The sequence below is a fragment of the Vipera ursinii genome (genome assembly GCF_947247035.1).
Source record: "Vipera ursinii genome assembly, chromosome: 2".
Classification (NCBI taxonomy): Eukaryota; Metazoa; Chordata; class Lepidosauria; order Squamata; family Viperidae; genus Vipera; species Vipera ursinii.
This window is the reverse complement of record NC_139513.1, coordinates 151,236,621-151,262,356: the sequence shown is the minus strand read 5'-3', so window position 1 is coordinate 151,262,356 and position 25,736 is coordinate 151,236,621. Positions and strand designations below refer to the sequence as shown.

At 43.4% G+C, this 25,736-nt stretch overlaps 1 protein-coding gene across 1 annotated transcript in view; it reads left to right on the top strand.

Annotated features, from left to right (window-relative positions):
* AGAP2 (ArfGAP with GTPase domain, ankyrin repeat and PH domain 2) overlaps window positions 1-25,736 on the top strand; it is an 88,082-nt gene that overhangs the window by 60,480 nt on the left and 1,866 nt on the right. The window contains 13 exon segments of the mRNA XM_083353437.1: window positions 2,609-2,750; window positions 4,316-4,450; window positions 5,914-6,011; window positions 9,452-9,604; window positions 11,471-11,557; window positions 12,813-12,917; window positions 13,828-13,990; window positions 16,041-16,142; window positions 16,293-16,439; window positions 20,839-20,990; window positions 23,330-23,398; window positions 23,400-23,421; window positions 25,136-25,359. Coding sequence (XP_083209563.1) covers window positions 2,609-2,750; window positions 4,316-4,450; window positions 5,914-6,011; window positions 9,452-9,604; window positions 11,471-11,557; window positions 12,813-12,917; window positions 13,828-13,990; window positions 16,041-16,142; window positions 16,293-16,439; window positions 20,839-20,990; window positions 23,330-23,398; window positions 23,400-23,421; window positions 25,136-25,359 — 1,599 coding nt within the window.

Genomic DNA, 25,736 nt, shown 5'->3' with positions numbered 1-25,736 from the left:
CTGCTTCGCCTCACCTTTAAAAAGTTCTCCCCCATTTCAGCAGTTATATTTAAAATAGAATAGAATAACAGAGTTGGAAGGGACCTTGGAGGTCATCTAGTCCAATCCCCTGCTCAGACAGGAAACCCTACACCATTTCAGACAAATGGCTCTCCAGTCTCTTCTTAAAAACCTCCAGTGTTGGAGCATTCAAAACTTCTGGAGGCAAGTTGTTTCCACTGATTAATTGTTCTAAGTGATGGGGGGGGGAAGCCCTTTAATACCATGAGAAGTTTTTATAATTTTTTTATAAAAGGAATTTTCAGTACTGCTCATAAACATTTCAACTGCAAATTTGAACAAAATACAGATAGCTCTTGATTTACAACCATTCATTTAGTGACTGTTCAAAGTTATAACGGCACAAAAAAGGTGACTAATGATGGGTTTGCACACTTACGGTCGTTGCAGCATCCCCTGTGGTCCCGTGATCAAAATTTGGCCATTGGGAGTCATGTGATCCCCATTTGTAAGCTTCCCAGCCAGTTTCTGAGAAGGAAGCCAGATTTACTTAACGACTGCACGATTCACTTAACAACTGCAGTGATTCACTTAACAACTGTGGCAAACAAGGTTGTTAAATGGGTTCAATTCACTTAACAATAGTCTTGCTTAGCTAGAGAAATTTCAGGCTTAATACAGTATTGATTGTAAGTCGAGAACTACCTGTACTTACCAATCTGGGAGTCACAATGCAGGGCTGTGGGCACCACATAATCTGTCAAGTCTTAGAATGAAGCCACAACCTCCTACAATTATTAGATTAGAATTAATTCGAAACAATTACAATGGTCCAAAATCTCACAAAATCATTAAGTCTCCTGGTGATGGAATCTGGACCTGAAATGTTTGTTGTCACCTGTCAGTGAAATGACTGCCCACACTTTCTATTTAGTACCAGCCCTATTCTCAAGAGAACGAAGAGGCAACCTTAGGCAATCGGTGCTGGGATATAACAAGGTCTTAAGTGGATAGCATTCTGTATGCCTCATGGTTTGCCTTAACTGGAAGTAGAGTTCCTGGTACCTTCCAGATGTTTTGGACTCCCAATAGTTTGCCATTAACCATACTGGCTAAGGTCGATAGACATTGGAATCTGAAACATCTGGAGTTTGCTTACTGCTGCTGCCCTAAATTAATTTCTTTTGAGATATCTCCACTCTGCATGCATGGAGACCTCTAGAGGTATGCAGACCCATTTGAATTTTTCCCCCTTCAAAAAGTGGGAAAATTGTGGAATGATTTATAGATCTTCACGTGTGACCTTTCTGTATCAGGGTTTTTCAAACTTCTTCATGAGGCATAGATGTAGTGACTGAAAAGCCCTTAGTCTCTCATCGAAGCCCATCAATTTCTTGCAGAATCCTAGGTTCTGTGAAACACACACTTTGGAAAATTCTGATCTACATCATAGCTTATCTTATCTTTTCCAAAGCATTTCGGTGGGATAAGCTGGAGGTGTTGGGGGCCATGGGCTGAAGTGTCTGGTACAGGAGGACACGCACATTCACTCCTCCACCCTACAGATCAGACTTTCAGCCCAGTAACTGTCTGCCTGTGTGTTTCAAGCAGCTGTTCTTTCTCTCAGCTTGCTTACTACTATGGTCTGGGAAAGACTCAAATTATTCATAGATGGAAGAATCTGGAAATTACAGCCCACTTGAAATCCTGGCAGTTCTATCAAAAGGCTACCCCATGTTTAGCTTGCATTGAAAACAAGCTCTTGTCATTGCAAGAGGAATTCTGCGGACCCAACCAGACTTGATGGGACCAGCTATGTCTGCCGTTCGGTTGTCTGGCTCGTTCATGTAAAAAGAAAATATGGTAGAAGTGTGTCTGGTTTTCTTTCCAAAAGAGAGTGAGAGTGAGGGGAGCCCATTTATCACCCCAACTCTTATTAATCAGCCAGGCTAGGAGCAAAGCGTCTTGGGCAACTGCAAATAAGGAGAAAAGGAGAAGAAAGGTTTCAAACCTCTTACCATGCACTCCCTTTTAATTTAAAATTGGATATCTCCCCTCCAGCTTATGGACAAACAAGCATGTCAGTATATAAAATCAGTGTCATTTAACTCCCTGCAGCACTAATTGTGGGAATCAAGAAATAAAAGTTTCAGAAACAAAAGAAATAACCAATTTGGTCCTAGTGGTTTAAAGTGCTGGACTATAAAATAAGAGACTGTGAGTTCTAATCCCGTTTTAGGGGTGCAAGGTGGCTGTGAAATTTTGGGCCAGTCATTCTCTCTCAGTCCAACTCATCTCACAGGGTTATTGTTGTGGGGAAAATGGGAAGAGGAAGGAGTAGCAGGTATGCTGCCTTGAGTTATCTGTGAAAATAATAAAGGCAGAATTAAAATGAATAAATGCTTGGCTTGATGTAAAGTACTCAAATCTTTGTTTTTATAATCTCTCTTGTTGGGGAGAGTTTGGACTCAGCATCTGTCAAGTTTCCGACGTATGGGCTTCTCAAGCTTGTCGCATTTCCAGACCTATTCTGAGTGAGGAATAAAGACAGCTTTAACGGAACTGCCTGGTACTGATCTCTCCCATTTGTTTTTCTTCCCCCTTACAGTTTGCCAATTGGGCCGATGCCGTCATCTTTGTCTTCAGTCTGGAGAATGAGGCCAGTTTCCAAGAGCTGACTCAGTTCTACGGGCTTCTCACCAACTACCGTGCCGTTTCCGACATGGCTCTTGCCCTGGTGGGCACTCAGGGTGAGTGGTGGGCACTCAGGGTGAGTGGTGCCTCTCTTTAGGAAGTGGACTCTGAGGGCTGCAGAAGACATTGAGGTTAAAGGAAGCAGAGCACTTCCATTTAAGCTGTCTTTATTCCAGCTGGGAGTTGTTGAAAGAAAACAAGTCAAATCTCCAGGTAGAGAGATTCTGTGGCCTTGGTTTTCCGCTTTATTCATTACTAAGTCAATTGTTCGTCCTTTGGCTCTTCATTGACTGTTTGGGTTACAAAAAGAGTGGATGATTTCCTCCCCCAATCCATTCAGCACCTACCTTTATGGAAGAGTTATGGAGTTCTGATCTGTGTAAAGAACAGTGAAAATGGATCCAAGATGCTACATGGAATTAATGCAAAGTATGATTTAGTAGAAAGATAGGGCAAGAGATTAGGTACTATTAGCATGGGAAATGAAGGCCTCACATAATGGACTGGATGTGTAGCTGAGCTCCACTGAATGAATCGTTAGAGTAAAGTGCTCTGCAGTGCTCTGTTTGTATTGCTCGTTCACAATTGGCATTATTCTCTCGTTCCTGGAGAGGCACAAATAGTCTTCTGCCAGGGTGCCCCAGAATGATGAAGCTGCTCTCCGGCATTATTTAAATATTCTTTTCTTAATTAATCAATTTACAGTTCTATTTTAAAACACTTTGATATATATATATATATATATTGGTTTCCCCCTTGTGCTAATTATGGATAGCTCTGTACCGCAAAGGTCTTTACTCATGTTTGATCACTGGAAATCCCTGTGTAGTTTATGAGGTTCTATTAGGTGATTGCTCTACAATCCACTCATAAAAAGGAGTGATCTACCTCCATTTCCTGAATGTTAGTACAGTAATAGAATACTGTATGTAGATTCCTGACTGTTCTGTAGTGGGATTATAGACCTCACTTTGATCTAGGGATTCCATTTAGCATTCAGGACATCTGCAGCTACTTAGCAGTGACCCAGTGCCCTACTATTTTCCAGACACTGAAGTGGGTTTGGTAATGCCTTGTAAAGGCTTTAACTTGGATCCCTTCCAAAGAAGCCAGTATGATCCTTCAAGGCAGACTGCATAGAAGCAAAATTAAGTCCAAACAGGTTTATTATTTCTACGTCACACGTCCACCTGTGCCAAAGTGCTGCTGACAAGAGCTGGACTGGAGTATGGAGGCACACTGAGTTCAGGAACCAAGAGGGAAGCAGAGAGCAGTAGAACAATAGCCCGGCGGAATACTTTGAAAACTCATAGCAGGGATGGGCCAGCAGGCAAAATATGCATCTCATTCATGAAAAGCAAATGCATGCTGTCCTTTCGCTGGTTTTAGAGCACCCCCAGCTAGCAGTATTTTAAAAGCTGACCGAATGAGAATAACGCAAGAATGTGTTTTTGTCAACGTGGCAATGTGGTTTATGTGTTAATAAACCAGAGAAATAAATTTTTATCGCATACTCTGCAAGATCACTTGAAGAAACCTCTGTTGATTACACTGCATTTCTTTCCACTTGAAACACGGGGGGGGGATTGTTTTTATTTATTTATTTATTTTTTTCATTCAGACAAAATCAGTGCCAGCAATCCACGTGTGATTGAAGATTCCCGAGCCCGGGCTCTGTGTACAGAAATGCGCCGTTGCCTCTACTATGAGACCTGTGCCACTTATGGGCTGAATGTCGACCGGGTCTTCAGTGAAGGTGAATATCTTCCTAGAATGTATTTTGAGTAGATAGCAGTGGTTAGAATGCAGTACTGCAGGCGACTTCTGCTGACTGCTGGCTGCCAGCCGTTCGCCAGTTCGATCCTGACCGGCTCAAGGTTGACTCCGCCTTTCCATCCTTCCGAGGTGGGTAAAAACGAGGACCCAGATTGTTGGGGGGGGAGGCAATAGGCTGGCTCTGTAAACCGCTTAGAGAAGGCTGTAAAGCACTGTGGAGCGGTATATAAGTCTAAGTGCTATTGCTATTCCTAGAAGAGAAGGAGGCCAGGTTGTATTTCCTGGCAATAAAAACAGGGGCATGTGAAAAAAGCTTCCTTCCCAGCATACAAACTCTGCGAGGAGTATGGAAAGTATAATGTGTCTTTAATATTTTACCCTTGATGTGACAGGGTCCTATGGTCTGCTGCAGAAGTGATAGATCACGTTAACAAGGCACACACGGCCCAACAGTACTTGCACATTTTCTGCCTCTTTAGGTTTTTCTCTTGGTGCTTAAATTTCTGCCATCCATTAGTTTAAGTCTGTACGATGGGTTTGGGATGCCACTCCTCCCCCCCACCCCCCCACCCCCCAAAGGATGCTTGTTTTGTTATTTCCAAGGAATTGCTTCTTACCTTCTAAGCCCGGGGAAAGTTCAATACACAGGATACAACTAGACTGTGAGATTGTGAACCTGACCTAGAGCTGCTCCTTCTTCTCTTCTTACTCTTGTGCTGAATTTGTACTCTAGCGGCCCCCTGAGAACTATCACTTTCAGAGGAAACGCTCCTGTCATAAAATATTGAGACAAGCTGCTAATGCTGTACGGGTGGGGGCTTCAGACTGACAGTTGCAGAGATAAGACACTGTAGATCAGTTACTGGCCTGTGTAGGGTTTCATTCCTGCAATGGCAGTTCTGCTGTTTCCCCGAGTGTTTTTGGTTTCAGAATGTTTATAAAGCGCAAGGACAGTCAGCTTGATATTGCGAAGGATATGAGACTTGCGTATTTATGGTATAACCCAGGATTGCAGGGAAGAACATCTTCAGAATGTGTCTATGTGAGTGAGGCTAATCACTCACATAGACACACTGTGTTTTATTTTAACCTGAGCATTATCTTCCCATCAGGGACTTTTCACAGAAGGACACATATGATCCGTCCCACGCGTATGACTGTGTTCTCACATACTTCCCTCTAGTACAAGATCACAACACATTGAAGTGATAATTGCTGGATTGGGTTCACAGAGTGAGTGGGTTGAGTACCAACAATGTGTTCAGTTTGTGACCAGGTTCTTAAGGGGGAAACAATTATGGTTTGTGCAGAATCCCTATTCTCTTATGACAGATCTCTCCATTACTCATGGATGGGGTAGTTGAAGAGCCACCATTTGACTTTCCAACATCTCCATCTCTCTCTCTCTCTCTCTCTCTCTCTCTCTTTCTCTCCCCATTCCAGTTGCCCAGAAGATTGTGAACATGAAGAAACAGCAGCAACTCCTCGCCTCCTGCAAATCTTTGCCCAGCACACCCAGCCATTCAGCAGTTTCTACGCCGGTGGGTGGAATCTACTTTGTACAAACATAGGCTGTGCCTTTTCCTTCCTTTCAGGAATCATGTTGCTTCAGAAGGGTATAAGTGTTCCAGGTCCTTAGCATCTTAGAAGGAAGAAGCGGGTTTGGTGTAAATAAAGACACAGGGTTCTCTTCTCAGAGATTTAAATCACTTTCACGTAGGGCCAGTGCAAAAGGTAAAAAGGGGCTGCAAAAGGACCAACTGATTGGAGCAGTGCGTGCCTGTAGTGCAGTTGCAGTGCCAGCCAGTTGCGCCGGCAAAATAATGAAACAAATTGGAGTGAAGCATTGTGGCTTTGCAACAGACAGACCGCACGTGGACTGCAAAGAATTTTGGATCATGTGATATAGCTACTTAGGTGTGAGAAGTGTCCTTAAACTTAGCTGCCATAATACCAGTTAGGTAAAGTTTGAACTAGAAATGCTGAATGATATTTTTTAAAAAAACAGATAAAAAAATCAATTTGGGGATTAATGTAAAAAAATATAAAACAAACAAAAGCAAAAATCAAAATTGACATCTTGCAGTTCATGTGCCTTCCCATGGAAATACTTCTTTTGACTGTCTGCCTGGCAGATGGGAAGAGTAACAGGGTTAACCAGGTTGTAGTGTTGATCAAGGGTTGTTCTAGGGTAAATCTGTGCAATATGTAAAGATGTGAAAACTTGAAGGAAAATAGAAGTGGGAGAAAAAAACGCTGGCTTTTTTTCTCTCTCCAAGAGGTATGAATGAAAGGAAGATAAAAAATGGAAGAGTATTTTCCCCTTAACCTTTCCAGTTTTGTTTTTGGCTTGCTAGGTTGTTGTTTTTTTTAAGGGATGGATTGCATCTCTAGCTTTACGTCATCATTGGAAGAACCCAACAAAAAGAAAAACTCCCATAGAAACTTGTACAGCCAAAGATACCAACAGATGAAAGACCAAAGAAGAAAAATCTATGCCTTAAATGGCTTCCATTTTCCCTAACCCCCGACTCTGTGCAAGGTTAAAGACAGTCATAATTGTTATGCGTGTGTTGTTAAAGCAGCCATAGCTTTCCAATCCAATATTATTATAAGGCTGCCTAATTGTCAAACGCTCAAGAAGGCAGCACATCTTAAAAACACATTATAATAGTAAAGAAGAGCCCAAACGAGCAGTTTCTATGCAAAGTTAATGTGACAATCTTAGATATTTGCCTTTGGTTCAGTGGCAATTCTATGAAAGCAGATGCCATGGTCTGCCTTTTCTCCCATGGGGCAAGGAGAGCCTGTTGCTGGGCTCCATTGGCCCCACAGCAACAGGCAGGAACACTTTCAAAATAATGGAGTGGAGTGGAGTGGAGTGGAGTGGAATGGAATGGAATGGAATAGAATAGAATAGAATAGAATAGAATAGAATAGAATAGAATAGAATAGAATAGAATAGAATATGGAATAAATGGAATGGAATAGAATAGAATAGAATAGAATAGAATAGAATAGAATAGAATAGAATAGAATAGAATAGAATAGAATAGAATAGAATAGAATAGAATAGAATAGATTAGAATAGAATAGAATAGAATAGAATAGAATAGAATAGAATAGAATAGAATAGAGTAGAATAGAATAGAATAGAATAGAATAGAGAACAAAATAGAAAATAGAATAGAATAGAATAGAAAATAGAATAGAATAAACAATAGAACAGAACAGAATAGGAAATAGAACAACAGAACAGAACAGAATAGAATAGAACAGAAAATAGAACAGAACAAAATAGAAAATAGAATAAAATAGAATAGAATAGAAAATAGAACAGAATAGAATAGAAAATAGAATAGAGCAATAGAACAGAACAGAATAAAATAGAAAATAGAACAGAATAAAATAGAAAATAGAATAGAATAGAATAGAATACAGAACAAAAGAAAATAGAATAGAATAGAATAGAAAATAGAATAGAATAAACAATAGAACAGAACAGAATAGGAAATAGAACAACAGAACAGAACAGAATAGAATAGAACAGAAAATAGAACAGAACAAAATAGAAAATAGAATAAAATAGAATAGAATAGAAAATAGAACAGAATAGAATAGAAAATAGAATAGAGCAATAGAACAGAACAGAATAAAATAGAAAATAGAACAGAATAAAATAGAAAATAGAATAGAATAGAATAGAATACAGAACAAAAGAAAATAGAATAGAATAGAATAGAAAATAGAATAGAATAAACAATAGAACAGAACAGAATAGGAAATAGAACAACAGAACAGAACAGAATAGAATAGAACAGAAAATAGAACAGAACAAAATAGAAAATAGAATAAAATAGAATAGAATAGAAAATAGAACAGAATAGAATAGAATAGAAAATAGAATAGAGCAATAGAACAGAACAGAATAGAATAGAAAATAGAACAGAATAAAATAGAAAATAGAATAGAATAGAATAGAAAATAGAATAGAATAGAATAGAAAATAGAACAGAACAATAAAACAGAACAGAATAGAATAGAAAATAGAACAGAACAGAAAGAGAAAATAGAACAGAATAGAACAGAACGGAACGGAACAGAACAGAACAGAATAGAATAGAATAGAGCTAGAAGGGACCTTGGAGGTCTTCTAGTCCAGCCCCCTGCTCAAGCAGGAGAACCTATACCATCTCAGACAAGAGGGCATTAGTTTGAGGGCATGAAGGAATAACAATAATGATGACCATGGCAGGAAGTGTTTGGCTACATGTGTTTAACACAAATATCCTTGAGCTCAGACAGCAGGCAGAATGGCTGAAAATATTTTGGGAAGCAGCTCTATCTTTTGGAAACATCTTGATAGCCCATGATCATACCAGCTGAGCTTTGGCAAATGACAAATGAAATGTGAAAATACGACCTAGACTGTACGGTAGCCCTCGACTTACTACAGTTCATTTAGTGGATCGTTCAAAGTTACAGCGGCACTGAAAAAAGTGACCTGTGACCATTTTTCACAGTTATGACCTTTGTAGCATCTCCCATGGTCACGTGAGCCAAATCCAGGTGCTTAGCAACTGGTGCATACTTACCTTCGTTGCTGTGTCCCAAGGGCATCTGATCCCCTTTTGCAACCTTTTGACAAGCAGAGACAATGGGGAAGCCCGATTCACTTAACAACCGGGCTACTAACTCTATCAGCTGCGGTGATTCACTTTACAACTGTGGCAAGAAAGGTTGTAAGATGGGTCAAAACACCTCTCACTTAACAACAGAAATCTTGGGCTCCCGTGGCGGTCGTACGTCGAGGACTACCTGCCTTGCACTAGGTTACATTTGATGATTAGCTGAGCGGATGCTCACGCATATTTAAAACAAAGTGGAATTATGTGTGAACACCTAGAAATCAAGATGGTCACTCTCACACTGGAGCTCTCCTCCTTCCCTTAGGCCTAAGTCTTTCTGGATTCTTTTCTAGGCAAGTAATGGGGGCCATACAAGCGACTACTCTTCATCCCTTCCTTCCACACCCAATATCAGTCACCGGGAGCTGCGCAGTGAGGCTTCAGCTATAATTGGCACACCCAGCTCCCTGCAGCGAGGGACCAAACGCCGGACCAGCCTGTTCACCGTGAGTTTCTCCCAGACGTTCATCAGAATGGAAGAATAAGGAGAGAAAGCCAAGGGCTGGATGACCTTAACCAGGTCAAACCAGACACAGTCGTTCTAAGGGAGTTTGGCGAGATTTCAGCTGTTCATTGATTTATCCAGGGTGAAGAAGAGCTGCTTTCCTCTCCTAGTCATTTAGGCAGGGCTCTGGGAATAAAAGGGACGCGGTGGCTCAGTGGGTTAGGACGCTGAGCTTGTCGATCAGAAGGTCGGCAGTTTGGCAGGTCAAATCCCGAGTGCCGCGTAACAGAGTGAGCACCTGTTACTCGTCCCAGCTTCTGCCAACCTAGCAGTTCGAAAGCACGTAAAAATGCAAGTAGAAAAATAGGGACCACTCCGGTGGGAAGGTAACAGCGTTCCGTGCGCCTTTGGCATCTAGTCATGCCATCCACATGACCACGGAGATGTCCTCGGACAAGCGATGGCTCTTCGGCTTTGAAACGGAGACGAGCACCGGCCCCTAGAGGTGGAAACGACTAGCACGCATGTGCGGGGGAACCTTTACCTTTTTTTTACTTGGGAATAAAGCTGTCTCTGCCTGCATTCTTGTAGAAGGCAGCTTCCAATCCTGATAGCTCTTTTCTGGATTCTGTGGTCTCCCAACCCTCTTTTCAAAGAGGATCTAAGGATAGACAAGCTCAGCAGCTGAGTTTGCAAGGCAAGGTCAGTTTGCAAAAGTGCTAAGCTTGACCAGCTTTCATTTTGGTAAGGTTTGTGTGGGGCCTAGAGTATTGTACAAGCCCAGCCCGTCTGGCTACATTATTGTTCAATGTGTAGCACACAACCTAGGAAAATGATTAGTGATCAAGTATGGTGTGAAGTTGTCTCCATCATTCCTGGTATCCGAAATTCTTGAAGCCTCTTTCTTGAATGCTTCTTGGCCTCTTCCTAGGCCTGGTGCCTTTTAGAGGTCAGTTTCCTTTACTAGAATCTGTGATGCTTATTATTTAGTCAAAGCACTATCCTTTTTTTTAAAAATGTTCCTGGGACATGTGGCATTTCTCAGATTCTTCTTAGGAGGTCTCAAGAAAGAAAGAAAGAATGCTGAAGATTAAAAAAAAATCTTTTTACTGATATGGCAACTTGCTCATTACCATCAATCTCTCTCGGCAATGCACAGCTATTGAAAAGTGTTGGGTATACAGTATTTTCGGCAATTCATATAAGTCAGTGGTAGACAAGAAAATATTATCCCCAAAGCATTGGGGGGGTGGAGAGAAGGAACGTTTATCAAAGGAAGTTTCCATAAAAACAATTCATAAGTTTGCACTCTAAAAGGTATCCTAAGGCCACAGCCATTACATAATGCCCCTAGGATTAAGTCTTTCTGAAGCCCAGTGAAAAGAAAAACGCACTTCAATCGGAACCTACACATTGAGGTTTCAGAAGTAGGCAACATATGCACCATTTTCAATTCCCATCGTCCTCTTCACTTTCAGGTACAGCTCACATTTGAGAGGAAGTGAGACGTCTTCCGGATCCAACATCTAGAGAATCACATGTGCCCTGGTTGATAAAATATCTGAGTTAAGATAATGCTGTTTTAAGCTAGGGAAAATCCAACCTGGTGCCCTCCATTGGCTAGGGCTAATGTAAGCCAGAGTTCAAAAATATCCACTGCATTGCAATGCGTGCCCCATTTTTAAAGTGCTTCAGTTTGAATTCTTTTGTATAGATATGCCTCCCGATGAAGGGTACCAGCACAGCATATTGGGCACTATATTGATTTGTGCCGCTATGCCTTGTCCAGTAAATCGTGGTTAAAATAAAGCCAGAGTTCAGCACAATTCATAAAGTCAGCCAAGGTATTTGAATTGTGTCCTTGTAGAATCGCAGGGGGAGCGACACAGAGAAGCGGAGCCTGGATAGCCGAGGTGACAACACAGGCAGTGGGAGAGCTATACCCATCAAACAGGTAAACCTTCCAGTTTGGCTTGAGCACTGTTTGTCAGTCCTCTTAATGCTTTGCCATAGCAAAGGAAAGCACAGAGCAATCTTCATTAAGTCTGAAATGTTACCCAAAGGTTGCTTCATTTCTCCAAGCTTTGGGAGATTTTATGTTTATTTTTCTTGCCTACCCTTGTGTCTTCCCTCCTGTCTCCCCAGTCAAAGCTGTTTTCTAGAACAGGGCTTTTCAACCTTTTCACCCATTGTACCACTTTTAGGATATGGCAACAACCGAGCACCACCAGTCGCCTAGCAAGGTGTCAAAAACTTGATGACCAAAAAAAAAGGTGTCAAAAACTTGATAACCAAAAAAAAAAGGAAAAAAAGTGATAAAGTACAGGTAGCCCTCGACTTACAACAGTTCGCTTAGTAACTGTTCGAAGTTACAATGGCACTGAAAAAAGTGCCCCCCCCAAGCCACAGCTGAACAAGACGCCTGCCTGCCCGCCCGGCGGCGCTCTTCCTTCTGTCTGAGGTTTTCATTGTTGTGAGCATTTCTGTTGAGGATTGGCAGGGGGGTGGGGGTGGGAAGGGTGTTTGGTTTTTATTCCCCACCCCTCTGCTGGGTGGTTGCAGCAGGTTTGGGTCACTTCACATGACCCTGGGACACTGTGACTGTCATAAATATGAATCAGTTGCCAAGCATCTGAATGTAAATCACAAGGCCCTGGAGATGCTGCAACATTCCAGCTGATCAGTGCTTCTTCTGGGCTCAGCAGAAGCCCCAGGATCAGCACCAAACTCCGGCTGGTGCCTGGCGCTGATCCTGGCGCTTCCCCTGAGCCCTGACAGCCCCGAAGAAGTACTGGTGGTACTTGGATCCTGGCGCTTCCGTTGAGCCCTGACAGCCCTGCAGCTCCAGCCGTCTCTCGCTCAGGCTTGTGCGGTGCTGCCACTGGTTCAGCTCATTCCCCTCTCCCGCTACCACTTTTCTAGGATGGTCACGTACCACCTGCCAGCTGCCAATGTACCACAGGTGGTACCCGTACCACTGGTTGAAAAGCCCTGTTCTAAAACCTCTGTTTCTAACTTTGCTTCAGCTTTTCAAATATTGTTGCGGCTTTCCTTCCTTCCTTACCTGTTGCTAATTTGCAGTGTTTTGGCTTGGGTTTCAATCTTAGTGTTTTCTCGTACTGTGTAAGCCATCCCAGCAGCTTTGATTTTAGGGTAACCAAAACAACTGAAGCTGTGGCTTGGCTAATGACCATTGTGTCTCCTGGTAGAGCTTCTTGCTGAAACGAAGTGGCAATTCTCTGAACAAGGAGTGGAAGAAAAAGTATGTCACTCTGTCCAGTAACGGTCTTCTCTTCTATCATCCCAGCATTAATGTAAGTTCCTTGTTAGTAAAGCAGAGTGTGTCATGTGTCCCTAGATGATCTGATCTGATTCACAGACTAAGCAAATTGGTAGGATTTTGATAGGAGCCTTTGGGAGAAAAACACGACCCTCGAAATGAAGTTTCAGCTATAGGAAGCATGTATCATCCATGCCCATTACTTTTTCTGCCAGGAAAAGAACTACTGCTAAAACCTAGTAATGCAGCCTTGTCCTCAGTGTAGCCACCTTTTAGAAGTGTTGGACTTCAGTTCCCATAATCTCTGGCCAGCCTAATTTTGTTATAATTACACTCTATTCGTCATAAAGGATTGGTGTTGTATTACACAGCTTGGATTCTCCTTGCATTCCACGGGAATTGGGGGATAGGTTTATCCAAGGCGAGAGCTCTTTTAGAGGAAAGTAACCTCAAATATATTACCGCACGCTTCATTTCATGGATCTCTTAGATCAAAACGGATTGAGGGATAGAGAGAAAAATAAATAAATAAATAAATCTTTGATTCTTGAAATGTGCAAGTTGTCGTTTGGATTTAACTCCTCTCCCCAGATCCACTTTCTCCCACCTACTTCATCTGATGTCAAACTCCAGGATAGCTGGGAAGGGTGGAAGTTGTAATCAAACACATCCAAATGCACAGAGATAAGAAAGGGTTGTTCTAGGGCAGGCCTACCCCTGTTCTAGGGCTTGTCATTTTTTGTGCATGATACATTGCCCTAAATACTAGGTGCGAACAGCATCTGACATGACCCGAAAAGGAATATAGGTTCTAGACACCTTCGCAGTTGAACCGTGGAATCAGGCTGGTTAAGAATTCCCAAGTAAGACCATTTCAAAGGCCATTGCTTGGGTGGTCTCCAACTTCCTAAGTCTCCCCACCTGTTTTCTTCCTGCCTCCCCAGGATTATATCCATGGAACCCACGGGAAAGAAATGGATCTCCTTCGCACCACCGTGAAAGTACCTGGCAAACGCCCACCCAGAGCCATCTCTGCCTGTGGTGCCTCCTCCAGTATCAATGGCCTGGTGAAAGACATGAGCAGCGTTGGAGTTGGGGACAGCAGTAGTAAGTGGGCTGTACTACCTCAGGCAAAACAGACATAGGGAGAGAGGACCCCGGTGCTGGCTGGCAGCACTAAAGTGAAAAGGGCTGCCAAGCTGAGTGGCAGGGCACTCTTACTGTGACAGTGAGAACTAAAAGCGTGGTAAAACAGCCAAGGGAGGAATACTACAAGCTATTTGCCAGCCTAGGTGTGTATATAATTACCATTTGCTAATTCACACTGTGATTCGTGGTGATGCCTTCATTTACAGTTTTCTGTGAAAGAGTAAGGAGGGAGAGTCCCCACACTTTCTCCTCCTCTCCTCCTTTTGCACTACAATGTGCTAGTAGTCACACTTTTCTTTAACCTTACTTGGTGACAGCCCACAAGAGTATGATAGAAAGAATTTATGAAGAACAACAGGTGGTGTTTTTAAATGAGGGTGTCCTCAAGCATTGCAGAACTCTACCAAAGAGGAAGGGGAAAGAGAGAGAGATGAATAAGCATCCCATCTACACACTCTTTGTATAACTACCTATTTATGTGCATATCTGTTGAGGCTACATATGTATTTGGGCAGATTGTCAAGTGTTAGCACCACACTTTTCTTTAAGTGTTTTCTGCTGAAAATGTGATGCGGAATGGCATCTCTAAGGACAGCTATTTTGACTGTTTCTTCTTTCACACAAATTTGGCAAATGAATGATCCAAAAACCATTGGCTTTCCTGGCCTTTGGCCATCATTGCAGATTTCTCCTGCTATATGGAAAAAAATTATAATCAAATGGCAGTTATTCTGATTAATGTTCAATCTGGACAATTAGCTGAACATCAAACCAAAATCAAATTTGACATAAAATTCCTAATGCTTCCTGTTTCAACTACAACATTTATTAAGGTAAGCAAATTGAATTCATAAAGCTGGAAAGCCATGTGTTACCACCCGCTAGCTACAGTGCAGAACCTGTGCACCGCATAATAATCCAATAGTGACATCTATAGGAAGCCTTCCCATTCAATAGAGGCTGGAACATTGTTTGGGAAAATGAAGAGTCATCTCAAATGACCCCCTGTTTTTGCTGTCTTGTTCATGGGTGGTAAAACTGGGGACTGTTTGGCCATGGATAAGACTGAGCAGTGGACTCAGTCCAGGCTGCTTTGTTCAGAGATAACGGTCCCTTCCCTCCTGGCTTTTAGAAAGCCCATTAAAACATGGCTGGTCCGTGAGACTGGAATGTTGTTTCCTGTTCCCTCTGATGAGGAAGAATATTTTAATTTTTGCTTTATTGATTGTGGGTATTTACATTTTTTACCCTCTCTTTCCTATTGATTTGCTCTATTATTGTTATTGATAACACTGCGAGTATTTTGTTTATCCTCAGAGTTTTACAAAGGTGCTGCTTAGAATCAATGAGAATGTCTTATTATGAGCCTGAAAAAAATAAAAATTAATTCTTAAAAGATGGATGGAAACGGATTGAGGGGGGCTGTGACAGGAGATAATGCTGGTTTATCTCAACACTATCAAGATGGCAGCGACAGACGTTTGTTCAGAATATCCTTAAAGGAACTAATTAATCCTTTAGTTTCGTTCCACTGAGTGCTTCCACCGACTGGTAGCCAATGGCAGATGTGTTGCTATAGTCACTGGGAAACTGGAAGATGGCTTCAGGCTGAATCGTGGTAGGATGAGATTCCTCTGAAGTTCGCCATAAAAGCACCCTTCGAATAACTGCCTCCAGGTTGCTAGCATCCTCCTCACCCTTCAGCTCTGGTTAAAGAAATTAGAATCCCATTACAAGCCTTATTTTACATTCGTGCGGGGAACATCTGGCTGCAATTTTTTTAAAAAATCCCATTTATATCCCGCCCTTCTCCGAAGACTCAGGGCGGCTTACAATCTAAAGCACAAATCAATGTGCTTTCAACCTCTCCCATCTTAAAAGGCCTCCAGTCCAAGGGGGCTTAAGATCGAACTTATCAGAGACTTATCAAATATTGTAACAAGACCACATCAGCCACATGCTGTAAAGATTCTAGCAAGTTCACGTTCTTGTTCCTTCTTCTCCATAGCTAGCCCTAGTCCGGGACTGCTGAATCCCCCAGTTGACCCAGCAGTCAAGCTTTTAGGCAAACCGGAGCGTTTGCAACGCTCAGTATCTTCTTCCAAAGCTGGTAAGTTCAGAACACAACAAGAACACACACACACACACACCCGCCCCCAGGAGCAGGGAGGACGCTAGGAAAGACTGTCCTCTCTGATCCAGTGAGAAAGATGAGACCGCAGACCCCGTTATCTCTGTTTCTCTCTGCCTGTTCCTGCAGAAGTATCCATGGCTGCAGAAGGACTCTCCAGTCCTGGCAGCAGTGGCAAAGACCCGCCTCCATCTCCTATGATTGACAGAAAGAAACACAGGCGGAAGAAGCTCAGCACACCATCCAAAACTGAGGGATCAGCCGGGCAGGCGGAGGGTAAGAGGCCTCTGCTGTCGCTCATGATCCTTAAAAGATGAAATAAGTCCGCTTTTTTAACCAGAGTTTGGGTTGTCTACTGGGCACGTTAGAACATCGTGGTTTCCAAGGAAGTAGACGGTGAAAACTTGAGGGGCGTCTCTAGAGGGATCTTCCTCTCTCGGGGGGGTGTGTGTCTATAGCCATCAGAGCATTCGGGTGATGTGACTAATGGCCCTGCCAGCTGGGGATCCTGAGAGCTCCATTTGCTTTTTTTTAATGTGCCTATGGCAAAACTGTTTTTAAAGCAGAAAAGGCTTTTGTCTCGGATGGCAATTAAGGCTTGGCTGCCATTCGTAATGTGTGTCTTTAAGATGTCTGCTGACAAAGCCCATCGGCCAGGACATTGGCCCTGCTACCGTTTACAGCAGGGGTCTTCAAACTTGGCCCTTTTATGACTCGTGGACTTCAACTCCCAGAATTCCTCAGCCAGCGTGCCTGGCTGAGGAATTCTGGGAGTTGAAGTCCACGAGTCATAAAAGGGCCAAGTTTGAAGACCCCTGATTTACAGGAAACAGAGCCATTTTGGGGTCCTAGATTCCAGATCACGTATCTCCTGGGGTGACAGAAGAGCAAAGACTCTCTTCTACTGGGCAGATAAGAGTGTCTTGAATTAGCCAAGGTATAAGCCAGGTAGTCCTCGACTTAACGACCATTCATTTAGCGACCATTCAGACTTATAGTGATGCTGGGGGGGGGAAAGGGACTCACAACCAGTCCTTCGGTTTAATGACTACTGCGGTGTACTCATAGCCACATGATCACAATTTCAGCGGTCGGCAACCAGCGTGTGTTTACAATGGTTGCAGTGTCCCCAGGTCATGTGACTGCCATTCACAACCTCCCCAGCCGGCTTCTGACAAGCAAGGTCAATGGAGAAGCTGGATTCGCTTAGCAACTGTCGTAAAAGAGGTTGTAAAATCAGTTGCGACTCATTTAATGACTGCATTGCTTAGCAGCTGAAGTGCCAGTCCCAATAGTGATTGTAAGTTGAGGACTATCTGTAGGCACTAGTAGTCCTCAACTTACAACAGTTCATTTAGTGACCGTTCAAAGTTACAGCAGCACTGGAAAAATGACTTATGACCGTTTTTCACAGTTACGACCATTGCAGCATCCCCGTGATCGTGTGATCAAAATTCAAATGCTTGACAACTGGTTGATACTTATGCCCATTGCTCTGTCCCAAGGACATCCGATCCCCTTTTGCGACCTTCTGTCAAGCAAAGTCACAACGGGCAAGCCAAATTCACTTAACAACCGTGTTACTAACTTACCAACTCCAGTGAGGCGAGACAGGTCGTAAAACGGGGCAAAACTCACGTAACGAACGGCTCACTTAGTAACAGAAACTTGGGGCTCAATTGTGGTCGTAAGTCGAGGACCACCTGTAGTTAGCACTTTCAAAAAAAAAAAAGAGCGGGAGGATCATTTTTTGCTTCAGGATTAAGCGTTTCCACAGTTCTGGGCACTGGATCCCCGTCTGTCAGTCGCAGGAAAGGATGAATGCTCGAGCGGTGATCATGGCTGTCTGAACTGAAGCACAACCGAGATGACTGGGGTGCCAGAGGCTCAAAACTCAAAGAACTGCCTCCCAGAGCTTACCCGAAAGGAGGGACGGCTGTTTTTAGCCAACCTGACTGGGATTCAGGGAGGGGAATTCGGTGAGGAGCGTACAGGTCAAGGCCGTGGGGAGGAGACCGTGCTGCCTGTTGCCACCCCTGGAAAGGAAAGGAACGGTCCTCTCCTTTTGAGAAAGGGTTGGGCCGTGCTCAGAGGAGATGCCCACTCCCACCCTTTTCTCTTAGCTCTGCCTGCACTAAGCAGCTGTTGCCAAGCCTTTCACTTCCGCTCTGAGTCTGCACCACACGGGGGGCCGTGCCCTCCACAGCTTTCTCCCTCACTGTCCCTTGCAGTGCTTCACGCATCCACCGCCCCCACCGGTGCCCGAATCCAGGGGTCTGGGAGTTCTGATAGCCTCTGTTTTTTTTGTTTGTTTTTTTTTTAAATTATTTTCCTTCTCCTCCTCTGAACTCTCTCCCCTTTCTTCTTTTCCTCCCTTCTCTTTCTCTGCCTCTCGCTTCCTGCTTCCCCTCCGGACCCACTGCAGCCAAGCGTAAAATGTGGAAATTAAAAACCTTTGGTAGTTTAAGAAATATTTATAAAACAGGTAATGAGCGGCGGTTGGCAGGTGTGGGCTCTTCTTTTTTTTTTTTTGTGCCACGGCACCCATTGCATGCAGTTGTGCTTACTGTGTGATGTGCGCCCTGCTTCGATGTCTGTCCCTGATGCCCTAGAGATATATCCCTTCTTGCTTCTAGGTTAACCATTCCCAGGCCAACAAGGGGGGTGTACGAATTTCCCCTTCCCCCCCCCAAACCTCCATTTTCCGCCAAAATAATTAAGTTCCCAGAATTCTTTCAGAATGGGGAGTTTTTGAACTGATTCGTAAACTCAGTCAGAACTCCTTCGGGGGGAATATTAGTTAAATAATCAGATGAGGCCCCCAAAGTGCAAATAAAACAGGGCCATAAAAACCAGTAGATTCCCTTTTCCAACTTTTCCAGAACTAGGAGGGTCTCCTGCTGTATGCAGCCAAAACAATACAAGAAGGTTGTGTTCTAGCTCAGTGTACTTTCTGTACGTATGCTGATAACAATCAGGCCCAAGAAGCTTGCATTTCACACTGTTGGCTGTAGAATATAGGGTCCCACAATTTTTGGCAGTGCACAAGCGGGCTCCTGGAAAGGCGAATAAGAACAGAAAGAACAGTCCAGAGTCCTAGAGAGCTTTTTCCCCATTTGTGTTTATTAACGATATTGATTATGAGTTCTTTAGACTGCCATGTCCCCACAATTCTGCCTTCGTCTTGTTTCCAAAGCCATGAACGAGATAGGCTTAGAAAATCCCTAGCTGTTCTGCAGGAGTGTTTTCTCCCTCAGGTAGATAGTAAATTTGTAGCAGTCCCAAGGTAAGCAAAAACTGAGCCATTTTACAGACTGTTCTGTTGGTGGTAGAGTCATTTGACCTGTTGAAGAGTGGGAAGAGGCAGAGATCCCTTGGTGCTTTAAGCCAGGGGTCCCCAATCCCCAGTCCGTGGACCGGTCCCGGTCTGTGGCATGCCAGCAACCGTGGAAAAACCTTTCTCTGCGGAAATGGTCCCTGGTGCCCAAAAGGTTGGGGACCTCTGCTTTAAGCTGATGCAGGTATGGCCCTTCCCCCAGACTCTCCATTCCAATTAACTTAATTGTTCTTCCCATAAGAAATGGTCATGGATCGCTAAGTGAAGATTTGAATCTTGGATCTCCTGCTCCTTCAATATTCCAGTCTGGCATTAGAAATACTTTGAATTTTTGCCCCACCGTAGTCTTTGATTTTGAAGTGTTACAAACCAAAGACAGTGGTGGGAGTAAATCATAATGTGAGCCCCCTGACATAAAAGCGCTTTGGCTTCCCAATCTCAGGCATGCTTAAGCGCTTTTATCACAGATGGATTGTAATCCTTCGCCACTCCAACCGACTAATTCCCACTTCTCCGCCCTGATTCTTCTGCAAAATGAAGAGAAGGGAAGCTGATATTGCAAAAATTTCTTTTTATGCAATCAGCACACTCTCTCACCCGACCTCACCTGTGGCTTGGGCTTGCTTGCAGAAAATTCTGCTCCCCACCACAGCCCTGCTTCCTGTCAGAGCCCTCATTGCTAGCCTGACCATCATTGATTGTCATCGGCTTCCCATTTCCTGCCTCCTGAACTTGCCATTCTGGCTGGATCTCAAGTGGCCCTATATTCCATCCAAGTTCAAAACAAAGAGTGAGACTGGAAAAAGAGGAGTTGAAACATCCTATAGAACCACATAGATTGTGTTGTGTTTCCACACACTAACTCCGCTCTCTAGTTCAGCCTGCACTAGTGTAGCGAGCAAACACATAGGAGGGTTCCCTGGTCCTCTGCAAATTAAAGGTGCTCTATGATTAACTTTAAAATAGTAACTAACCTGTGAGTTGATGAAGTGCTGGTAGAATAAATGGGACTTCTCCACACACACACACACACACACACACACCCAGAAAGGACAGCATCCATGTAGAACTCTTTCAGCTTTTTGCTGTTTATGAATTTAAAATGTTGGCCCTGTGTAAACTATAAATAATTGTGTCCCTGCTACTAATCGATCATGTCCCTCCAACTTTTCCCAAGCGTCTGTGCTGGAAAAATAAGTTTTGTTTGTTTCCCCCCCATTTAACTTCTAAATGCCCTTCTCCAGCCCCCATACCAGTTTGTGACTGTAAGGCAACTGGAACTTCAGGGAAAGGGGTATCATTTCATTGTGCCTGAGCGCGGCTCTTTTACACCCACAGAGGAAGAGAATTTTGAGTTCATCATCGTCTCCAGCACAGGACAGACCTGGCACTTTGAGGCCAACAGCTTCGAGGAGAGAGATTCCTGGGTCCAAGCGATCGAGAGCCAGATCCTGGCCAGCTTGCAGTGCTGTGAAAGTAGCAAGAACAAGGTATTGGCCCTTCAGCTTCCGGCTGTCCCCTTTCCCTACGGAAGTCTGCCTTTAAGTATCGATTGCCTATAAAGCTGTTGTGATTCTGGCCATTTGTAAATGCACTATCTATGTTAGGGTTACCAGACTATCGGAGGAGCCAAAGGAGGGCATGGACAATTGGAAACGAGGACGTATTGGGGTGGGGAGAGGTGGGGAGGAGAACCCACTAAAGGCTTAACTTTCTGGGCATCTGCAACGAAAATTGCAGCACATTACAACTGCCCCCCAAAAAGTGTTCTTAGGGCCTGTAGGGAATTATCTTTTTTCAGCACCAGAAAGACCAGGTTTTTCAATTGCAGTACAGGTAGTCCTCGACTTACGACCACAGTGGAGCCCCAGATTTCCATTGCTAAGCAAAGCAAGTTGTTAAGTGGGTTTTGGGCCCATTTGAGGACCTTTTGGTTAAGCGAATCGCTGCAGTTGTTAAATGAATCCCGTGGTTGTTAATCAAATTTGGCTTCCCCCACTGACTTTGCTTGTCAGAAACCGGCTGGGAAGGTTACAAATGGTGATCACGTGACCCCAGCATAGGGCGACCGTCACAAATAGATACCAGTTGCCAAGTGCCCGAATTTTGTTCACATGACCCGTGGGGATTCTGCAACAGTCATTAAGTGTGAAAACCAGTCATAAATCACTTTTTTCCGTGCCTTTATTTTAACTTTGAACGATCACTAAACAAATGGTTCTAAGTTGAAGACTACCTGTATTTTTCCAACAAGTCTTTATCTTCAAGAACAGCAATAAAACAGAATCAACAACACAACACATTTTCCACATTTCCCTATAGAAATGTACAACGGGTCAAGGGATCTACAGTTTACGGCGATAGTACATTTGAAGCGACTAGATTGAAGATGGTTGCTGGAAGCAGGAAATAAATAACATAAAGCTAGGCGGTTGAGTCTGTCTAAGCAGGAGGGATAGAAAATTAAAAAAAAAACCAGTTTCAATGACATTTGGAAGAAGACACAAAACACCAGACAAGATTTAATTTTAAGGCTGTGCCTGCTGGATGGAGGATAAAAAAAGAGGATGTGTCCTCCTTTTGCCAGGCTCTAATCCATTGTTCCAATCAAAACCTGGCTCACCTAAAGCAATCAAGTGAACCAACTGAAGATATAGCATGATTTCATTAGCATGCAGACAATAAAACAACGTAGACTGGCAATGGTTGGGCAGTCCTAAGCGAAGGCAGAACCAAAGCTTACCCATATTGCAAAGGCAAGGCAAAGAAAAAGGCAGATACTGTGTAAATTACAAAGTGGGGTTGGAATGTTTTTGATAAACTGATCTGGGTGACCTTCTTATTTATCCCTGCTGATTTGGCATGCCAGTTATACCGTCTCTGAGATGTGGTCAGTGCATATAAAGAGTTTGGTTTACTGGGCCGCAGGTTCTGGCTGATTCCTCTCCTGTCAGCATTTAGGGTCACTTCAGCTTGCTGTGAAGGTTGTCTTAACAAGGGTGCTTTAAGCAATACATATGTAGTGGGGAGCATCTCGTAGATTTAGTAGTGAACGCAGGTATCACAAGTGTAAGAAAACCTTAGTTGAAGATGAAAGTATGGAAACCATAATGTAAAAGTGCTTCTATACGGCAAGGCCTTGTAATGCTATTAAAATCCTTCCTTCCTTCCTTCCTTCCTTCCTTCCTTCCTTCCTTCCTTCCTTCCTTCCTTCCTTCCTTCCTTCCTTCCTTCTTGAATTCTATCACAAAAAGTGATTTAGCCCAGTCCTAATTCTGTCATCTTGGTAAGAAGAGTTTGAGCATTATTTGCAAATGGTTAATGGTTAATCAATGGTTGTATTGAAGTTCACTGCAATCACATAAACTTTTAAAAGCAAGAAAAATAGAAGCCAATCACACACGCAAAACTGGAAGGAAACTGATTGATTATTGGAGAAGAAAAATGGGGTTTCCTTTTGTGAATATTCCCACAGAGTAGGCCCTGCTGAAAAGAAAGCCCTCTTTTGTGATTCATTGTCACTTATTTGCCTGTTTGTTTCATTTCCTCCCCGTCTCATTTCAAAATGAGCTTACAACATTATTATTTTTTTCATATCAAACATTAAAAAGTGTAGGGAAAGGAGAGCATCCTCAGGGAATATCCTGTTGCATCTGAGAATTGGAAATGGAGCATAATCCAAAAAATTTCATACAGGTTTGGAAGATGGCTTTCAAGAAATAGCTTGCTCTGTCTTGCAAGGCCTCAGTTAGAATTAGGGCAATCTGTGAGGTAACCCTGGAAACAATGGCATTTCAGCATCTCTCTCCGCCTTCTATCTCCCCAACAGGCCCGGATGGATAGCCAGAGTGAAGCAGTGGCAATCAAGGCTATCCGAAATGCCAAAGGAAATTCTTTGTTGTGTGGATTGTGGGGCATTAAGTAAGTACGTGGCGGTTGAGACTTTTTCATCCGGGTGTGCTCTTGAATTCCCATCCCCCACAGCAAGGGGCACGAATGGCTAGAGACGATGGAAGCTGTAGTCCCAACAAAGCTGGAGAGTACCAAAGAGAGGAAGGGGTACAGGCTTATTTTAGAGCATGTTGGCTGAACTTGTATAGGAAATGGTGGCCCTGTTTCCAAAAATAAACTCAATAGGGACGGTGCATTTCCTGTACAAACCTCAATATGACATTAATTACTAACTCTGATTCAGCTTCTAATACTGTTGCTTCCAATCTTCATAAAAAGTATATTTTGGACGCAGTTAAAAGCATTTTTAATCTCTTGTTCCGAAGGATTTGGATGGCATGCTTATCTTTCTCTTATTAAGGCGATGGACTGAGCAGAATTGGTGGCTATCTGAATTGCTTTATGAAACAATAGGATTTGAAATGTTCTCTGTGCTTTAACATTCACTAAATCTTTTTAATCCCAAGAGACACAAAATAATGGAGTAACATAGCATCCTCCTCTGTCATACACAGACGCACACACACACACACACACACACACACACTCTAAGCTGAGAAGATGAATAATAGACGGTCTACACGGATAGCTTTAGTAATACCGTGCATTAATTTTTTTTATATTTTTATGTATATCTCTAGTTTTTTCAAATGTCACTCAGTTAATTACTGTTTTGTATATATTTTTATTATATTAGCAATGTTATATTTTTGGTTGCACTTCATCATATCTTCTAGGTGTTATACTAGAAAGATATACAATAACGTATTTAAATCTTAAGAAAAGATCAAGGAAAAAGACAAAGGCAAGACACCTGCCCCTTTAAGCTTTCAGGGACGGGCCTTTTTTAAAAAAAAGTCTCTTTTGAAGCTTCAGTCTGACCATTATTACATCAAATGATAATGTCTAGCTAAAGAAATAAGCCATTTCTTTAACTAGACACAGCACAGCATGGCACAGATGTTTCCGCCCTATGGTCTGCCCTTCCCCAGCAGACAGGTCTGGCATACCAACTTCAGCAGGGGAGATTTCAGGGACCTTTCTCCTGTGCAACTTCTGGCTCCTTTGCTTCCCAGCTGGCACTCCTTTTTAAGGGAACAGATGGATTCTTCATAGGAAAAGGGAGCTGCTTCAAGACTGGGCCTCTTTAAAAAGATTGGAGAGGAGGACTTCAAGAGCTCAGGAAAGAAGTCCCTCTGCGCAGTCCTTTCCACCCTTCCCTTTTGTCGGTCAGCTTGTGATCTCTCTCTCTCTCTGCCTCATTTGTCTTTCCTTTTCCTTCCTCTATGAAAGGAAGGCCTCCAAGCCCAAATCTGAAAGCATTCCCTGATAATAAGGCTTATTCCCCAAAAGGCTGGGCTTTTCCCTTTACCGCACACTGGGAATCCCACTTGGCTAGTTACAGTCTCTCATCCTAACTTGGGTTGCATGGGATTTAGCACATCAGAAGGGTTTGGAACAGGGGTAGGCAACCTCGGCTTTTTTATGACTCATGGACTTCAACTCCCAGAATTCCTGAGCCAGCTTGGCTGGCTCAGGAATTCTGGGAGTTGAAGTCCATGAGTCATAAAAGAGCCAAGGTTGGCTACCCCTGGTTTGGAATAACAGATCTTTGCTTTAAAGAGGGAGGGAGGTTGCTCCTCCCTCGCCCCACCCTCCAACCCGTCCAATTTCCTGTCTGCAGACCCAACCTGGGCCAGTCTGAACTTGGGGGCGCTGATCTGCATTGAATGCTCCGGCATCCACCGGAATCTGGGCACCCATCTGTCTCGTGTGCGCTCTCTTGACCTGGATGACTGGCCCCTGGAGCTCACCTTGGTGCTCACCTCTATCGGGAATGAAACGGCCAACAGCGTCTGGGAGAAATGCACACAGGGACGCCGGAAACCCACCTGTGAGTCATCACGGTAAGTGCAGAGGATCACAGTGAATGCAGTGAAAGTATAGCCTTGGAGACTTGGGCAGGCATAGTGTGTCTACTTACTTGGGAGTAAGCATTGTGGCACACATACTTGGATCAACACACAGACAAGCTAAATTACTGTAAAAATGCATGATGCAGCTGAAGTTGGGCACAAGGCAGCATTGCTGACTTGGTGGGTGGGGGAAGGAAAATCTATTGGAGTTAAACTCAAAAGTGGTTAATTCTAAATATACCTTTAATTCTATAAAGTCTCCATGTGGAGAGTAATTGTTCTGTCTGTCTGTCCTGTCTGTTTCTCTCTCTCTCTCTCTCTGCCTAGAGCAGTGTTTTTCAACCTGGCTGAGAGAATTCTGGGAGTTGA